This window comes from Octopus sinensis, linkage group LG5 (genome assembly GCF_006345805.1).
Source record: "Octopus sinensis linkage group LG5, ASM634580v1, whole genome shotgun sequence".
NCBI lineage: Eukaryota > Metazoa > Mollusca > Cephalopoda > Octopoda > Octopodidae > Octopus > Octopus sinensis.
The window spans coordinates 123,177,486-123,184,985 of NC_043001.1; the positions used below are offsets into that span (position 1 = coordinate 123,177,486).

At 33.3% G+C, this 7,500-nt stretch overlaps 1 protein-coding gene across 1 annotated transcript in view; it reads right to left on the reverse strand.

Moving 5' to 3' along the window:
• The window catches only part of LOC115211596, a 451,114-nt gene that overhangs the window by 50,558 nt on the left and 393,056 nt on the right, over positions 1-7,500 (reverse strand). Inside the window, exon 4 of the mRNA XM_029780168.2 lies at positions 4,547-4,582. Within this exon, the coding sequence (XP_029636028.1) occupies positions 4,547-4,582 (36 nt within the window). The remainder of the gene's footprint in view (positions 1-4,546; positions 4,583-7,500) is intronic.

Sequence of the window (7,500 nt, forward strand, 5' to 3'; positions counted from 1 at the left end):
TTTTCTTGCACATAAATATCTACGTAAACAATACATTAAACACTCAACAATATATATACGTACATGTGCGTTTAGTTTTGTTGTCTGTTACGTACATATACAAACATTAATTATTTTATCATTATACCCATGCGTAATACATGCAGACACATACACACATCTACGCAAATATAAACACATCTCTTTTCTTTGTTTTAAAATATACACACACATTTATATACAAACATACATTGTTGCCTTGTATTGTCTGTTGCCTTGTACTGTCTGAAAGTATTGTAATTAAACGGTACTAATCTCAAAATTACGCATACTCATGTAATTACTTTCTAATCGTTCACAAGTTAACATATTTATAGATTTTTTTGGTGTTAACGTAATTAATATAGGAAATATTTTGAAAAGCTAACTAGAAATGCTTACGTTGTGAGATAAAACGATATTAATTAATGACTAATATTTTATTTATTTCGGAACTAACAGGAGACAACTTCGACACATTTCGGTCATATTATGACCTCGTAAGTAAAATATAAAATTTTCTATTGTTGTTGTAATAGTGTTACAGGCATAAGTAAATATACAAAATTATAAGTAGATCAAAATGGAAGACGGGTAAACAAAACAGTTGGCGTCTTTCGAGGATATTTTTAACGCCCAATGTTTTGCATATCCGGCTTCCAATTTGATCTATTTATACCCGCTGAATCAGGTATCGCCTTTAGCCATCTTGGATAGGCAATTTCAACACCTCATTCAAGCCGGAGTTTTAGAAGCAAACCAATCTTAGCACTTATTGTACATATCTATTAGTATACGTCAATACACGTATACTACTTGCATCTCCAAGATTATAAGTATGTATATGTTTGTAATGAATGTAACACAACTGTTTCACATCAGTTATCAGACACTATAAATCCGAACCAAAACCGAAGCGACGTTCAAATGATCAGATTGACGTTTTGGTACATGTTTAAACAATAAACTAATGTTATTAACTCATAATTATGTCTGATTAAGGTTCGAAATCGTTCTAGCTGGGTCAGCCTACCTTTACATCTTTCCTCTTTTGTGTGCCTTGAGAGAGAATTAGAGCCACTATTTCTTGACGATCCAACGACCACGTAGAAGCTCTGCTCGTTATTGTTTTTCAGCACCCCAGAACAATCGTAATCTAAATTATCGTTGATCATAGATATTCCATACGTGACAGTCCTATCTTGTTAAAGTATCTGGAACTACATAATCTAAACTGCCCTTCCCGTCTTTTATGAAGGCACCTGTGATTTAAGAGAGCTTTAGGGGTTGTATCGCATGTTGGCTAGCGAGCCATGTAGAGGACTCCTTTTTATGATTCAATACGCTCCCTCGTTTGCTCGTTAATTATACAGCTGTGATTAGTATACTAGTGTTTTCAAAGCTGTAACTTTCTGTAGAATTCTCTAGTATTCCCCAGTATTCCACAGTGTTCCCGAGTATTCAACAGTGTTCCAGAGTATTCCACAGTGTTCCCCAGGCTTCCACAGTGTTCCAGTGTTTCACAATATTCCAGTGTTCCACAATGTTCCACAGTATATTTAACTACCACAGTCTACAGTATTTATAACTGCAGTATCCCACAATATTCCACAATATCTATATCTTTAATATTCCACAGTATTTACAACTCTATATTCCATAGTATTCCACAGTTTCTATTACTATATACTCTCTAGTATTTCACAGAATTTATAGTAGTAGTATTCCACAATATCTATGATTGCATATTCCACTATACCTGTAACTATATTCCACACTCTCCCACAATGTAGTCATGCTGTTCCTGAATAAAGGAGACATGAAACATTGTCAAATCTAGCCTGAACACCCTCTATAACTGAAACATTCCACAGTTTTCCACAGTATATAAAGACTGCAATATTCCACAGCATATAAAGACTGTAATATTCCACAGTATATAAAGACTGTAATATTCCACAGTATATAAAGACTGTAATATTCCACAGTATCATTGTAGTATTCCTCAGAATGTGTTGCTTGGTGATCAAAGCCGATGGAAGTTGTCTACTTGGACATCGGATACAGTGAGATATTAATGATAGGATAACAATGTTGGCCCTGTCGATTGTGACCCGTTGCCATACCAACTCCTCAGCCTATTCCGACTTTCAGTTGTAACTAAATAACTGTCCATGAAGTTACGTATTATTGGTTGTGGTATCTATTGTGTATGGTGTATCAAAAATAGGAGAACATTAGGAGATATAAAGTAACTCAATTAAAAAGGCAAAAAACAACAAGCAACTAAACCCCAAAACCTCAGAAAAATCTAACCCACCATCTCTCGCTGAACATATAATAATTTGACGCTATACAAGAAGAACAAAACAATTAAGCTGATTCATAAACGACTTCCAATTTTTGTTCTTTATTTGAACATAAAATGAAAACAACAACAAAGAAACAGACAACAAATAAACAATCAGAAGTTATTTATGACTCAAGTCAATATTATGGGATGTAAAGAACAAATATTGATTCCAGTTGAAAATATAATTATATATATGTATACATACATACATCATATAAATATATATACATATATATATAGTATATATATAGTAATATATATATATATAGTATATATATATAATATATATATATATATATATAGTAATATATATATAGTATATATATATGTAGTATATATATATATATAATATATATATAATACATATATATATATATATATATATATATATTATAATATATATATATATATATATATATGATATATATATATAATAATATATATATATATATATAATATATATATATGTATATATATCTTATATATATGTATATATATATATATATATATATATACATATACATATATATATATATATATGATATATATTATATAATATATATATAATACATATATATATATATGTGTGTGTGTTGTGTGTTTATGTGTGTGTATGTGTGTATCTACGCACATACACATGAAATAAAAATTTAAACAAAATACTTTATAGCAGCTTTGGAATGTACTGGTATCATTGAAGCCAGTACGAAATTGATTTCTTCGCGAAGACAAAATCCGATGATTGTATGCAGTATTTGTTACATATTTAATGTGGTAGACAGTAAGTCGCTCGCTTTCCGTCCCCCGCTTCCTCCTCTCTATATATCGTTCTCTCTCTTATGCTCTTTCTTCCACCTCTTCCCACCACCTTCTCTCATTCTCTGTTCTACTCTTCTTTGAATTGCAGCGGACATTGTTGGAAACTTCTGAAGACTTTAATAAATATGCAATCAGATCCGAAGTTGGTTATATTTTTTTTTACTAGTAATTTTAAATTTTATAATTGCTTTTTATCCTTTAATAAAAATGCATGCAGGGTTGAATATATTGCATATATGCATGTGTATATGGACATATAAATGCATTTATGCACGCATGTTTGCATGTCTGAATGTTCAGCTTCATGCATAAATGAATGGACGCATATATATTTGTATATATATCTGAAAAAGTACGTTCGTAGCTATGAATGTATGCGTGTAAATATGCATATATATATATATGTGTGTATTTGTGTATGCGTGTATGTATGAATATATGTATGTACGTATGTGGGCATCTGTCTGTTTTTCTGTCTGTCTGTCTGTCTGTCTGTCTGCCTGTCTGTCTGTATGTATGCATGTACGCACGTCTCGTTCTTTTTTAACCCATTCTTTCTAGAACTTGGTTTCAATTAAAAAAGAAAGCTCTTTCACTGGAATTTAGAGAACATCAATAGTATACATCTACACCTCGAATTTTAGAAATGTCTTGAATATCTTCCCAGTTCCACTTACTTAGCGACTTTGTACAATACAAGTCAGACGGTCATTTTTCTTTGCCTGAAGTCACCAGCTTACTGTTCTCAGACTATTAATTAAATATACCGCAATACAATCAACTGCTGCAATGTTTACGTACATAGATATATATGCACGTTCGTATATAAGCACACGCGCATATACACTCACATATATATGTGTGTGCATGTGTGTGTGTGTGTATGTGTGTATGTGTGTACTTGTGTATGCTTTTCTTCCAGAATTATTCTTTTATTCTTCTACTTGTTTCAGTCATTGAACTGCAGCCATGCACCTATAAGGCGTCGTCTTGAGGAGTTTAGTGTATCAGATCGACACTAGTACTTATTGCAAGACTTGTTCTAATTCTTTCGTTATCTTCTGCTGAACCGCTAAGTTACTAGGCCGTTAACAAACCAATATCAGTTGTCAAACAGTGAGACACAAGTTCAGATATATAATTTTTCTCAGAGTTACGGCCTATGAGATATTAGGTTAAGACAGCTCTAAGGACTTGTGAATATATATATAATTTGGGGCGGTGCATCCTATGGACCTTGTTTTTTGAAAAGCGATACAAATTGAGGATATTTTAGCTGCTTTTTCGAGCTGTTTTGTTATATTGTAATGTTAATGTAATGTAGTAAATGAAATTATGAATTTTGTTTTTGCTTACCTCCGGAACCCGAACCAGATCCTGATAATTCTTCATCTGAAAAGAAAATTAAAATTATCATCATCATCATCATCATCATCATCATCACTGTCGTCTTCAACAGCAACATGAATAACAAAATCAAATGTAATGTGGAACACTAAAACAAATACAGCACTTGTCAATGGATCTCTGTCACTTCACAAACATTACAGGCATAAAACATTACTCCACCAATTTAATGAAGCATTCACAATGATATAAAAAATGAAAATGGAATTAAATGTGATAGACATTATAAATCACCTAATAGAAACGGCAACTCAGGTATCAATTGAAAAAAAAAGAGTTTTATTGAAACATTCATAAAGGAAACTGCAAGCAAAACAACCTTTGAGCAGAATAAAAAAATACAATAAAGACAATATAGAAAGAAATACAAGAAGAAATGTGATTGCTTGAATGTTTCAAACCCCAAAGAAGCATTCAGAAACATCACACAGAAAGAAAACAGACCTACACAAAATGTAGAAAATTAAAGGAAAACCTGGAACTCAAAGCAGTTAACAGAAAAGAAAAAAACACTTCAACAAGTGAGGTTAAATCACAAAGAATAAGAAGTTTTAATAGAAATAGAAAGAAATATCGATGCTGTAACTACAGCAACATGCTTCAAGTGGATGAAAAGGACTCCACAGAGAATTAAGCAGAGAGAAAATGTAAGTGGAAAAATAACCTCTTCAAAATAAGAAAAATCTGACCCACGAAAATATGTAAGAATAAAGTAAATGAAATTTCTTTCAATGACAATAAAAAAAAAAAGACAAGAAAAAAAGGATGGCGAAAGTATCTTATGTATTTCATTAAATACAATATAAAAATGAATAAATATTATAATATATAACAGGAATGTGGTATTCGGAGGCTAGTAGTTTGGATAAAATTCAGAATGTTTCCGTCAAGAATATAGTCATGCTACGTGGCTACATTAATCAGAGTTTCAATTTCTGAATACACTCGCGACCACCAAATAAATACGGTAAGAAGTATATATATATATATATATATATATTATATATATATATATATATATATATGTAAATGAAATATGAGACAATTATTCGGCAGCCATGATAAAACTCTGAGTTTCGGATGCCATCTCTTCAGTTATCGGATAACTGAAGAGATGGCGGCGTGGGTTTCCAGCTCGGCATCCGAAACTCGGAGTTTTATCATGGCTGCCGAATAATTGTATCATATTACATTTACAGATAAATTCCTCTATTTACATAATATCGAGGTCTCTTTCTTTCTTTTGTTGTCTTACCATTTTTATCAATATATATATATCGGCAAGAATGGAGAATTCTTATATATATATAGGCAAGAATGGAAAATTCCTATATATAGGCAAGAATGGAAAATTCTTATATATATATATTGGCAAGAATGGAGAATTCTTATATATAGGCAAGAATGGAAAATTCTTATATATATATATTGGCAAGAATGGAGAATTTTAGGAAAGTTCTTATATTTTTAGGATTTTTTACAAATATTTTTTTTTGAAATTTAGTATTATCTTAAAACGCTTTTTTGTTTAGAAATTATATAACATCTTGAACTCTTTTAAATATTTAATGAACCTCTGATGAAAGAAATGTGGTCAATTGTTATGGATGGAAAACTCGCCCATTTCAAACCTCAATTCTTCGAAACGATCGTATAAATATGTGCTCACTAAAGAGTCATCCGAATTCGGCTGCGGGGTCATTCCGAAAAGCTCTACCTGCGACGATTTCATCTCAATCGAAGGAGAGGAGCTTTCTCCGTCCGGGTTGCGGATCCGTGGAACAAGCTGCCAGACGAGATGGTGAAGATGCCGGCGACCGCTTTGTTCAAAGCCTCCCTTGACCTCAAGTGGCCTGAACTCTTTACATGAACACCACCCTGTACTTAACTCCATGTCCCCCTACATGGCCTTGCTATTTGCTTTTGAGCCAAATTAACTAACTAACTAACTAACTAACTATCGCTCCTTGGATTCCTACCTTCTTACCTAGTCATCGAGTCGTAAAATTTGAAAGTTTTAATGCAGGTGCATTTATGTATTATATGCTTTCATGATTTGTATATTTGTACTTGAATTGATGCTGTATATGAACTTGCTTATGCTGCGAAGTGATTTCTACTATAACCCTGGGCCGACAAAGCCTTGTGAGTGGATTTGGTTGACAGAACTGAAAGATCGTCGTATATATGCATACACACACACACAAACACACGCACACATATATGTATATATATATATATATATATATATATATATATATATATATATATATATATATATATATATATATATATATGTATGTATGTGTGTGTGTGTGTGTGTTTGTCTACACACCATCGCTTGACAACCGATGTTGGTATAACATAGCGGTTCGGCAGAAGAGACCGATAGAATAAGAACAAGGCTTACAAAGGATAATTTCCAGGGTCGATCTCTTCGAATAAAACCCTTTAAGGCGGTGCTCCAGCATGGCTGCAGTCTAATGAATGAAGCAAGTAACAGGAACAGAGTAATGTAGCCTTGGGTTCACTGCAGCTGTTTGTTCCTTCTCAAGTCATTCCTGGCTCATAAGGGCCGGTTTCCCGGTTTCCTTGGCGTATAGGTTCCCCACCTGGACGGGACGCCGGTCCGTCGCATGTGAGCTGCTAGATGCAGGAGGAAAGAGTGAGAGAAAGTTGTGGCGAAAGAGTCAGCAGAAGTTCGCCATTACCATATGTCGGTGCTGCGTGGAGCTTAGTTGTTTCGCTCATAAACAGACACATCGCTCGGTCTGAGATTCGAACCCGCGATCCCTCGACCGCGAGTCCGCTGCTCTAACCACTAGGCCATGAGCCTCCACAGTTGGGTAAAGGACTGAATGATTATGGCTGGGAAGCATTTGATATTAGATCAGCTCGATCAA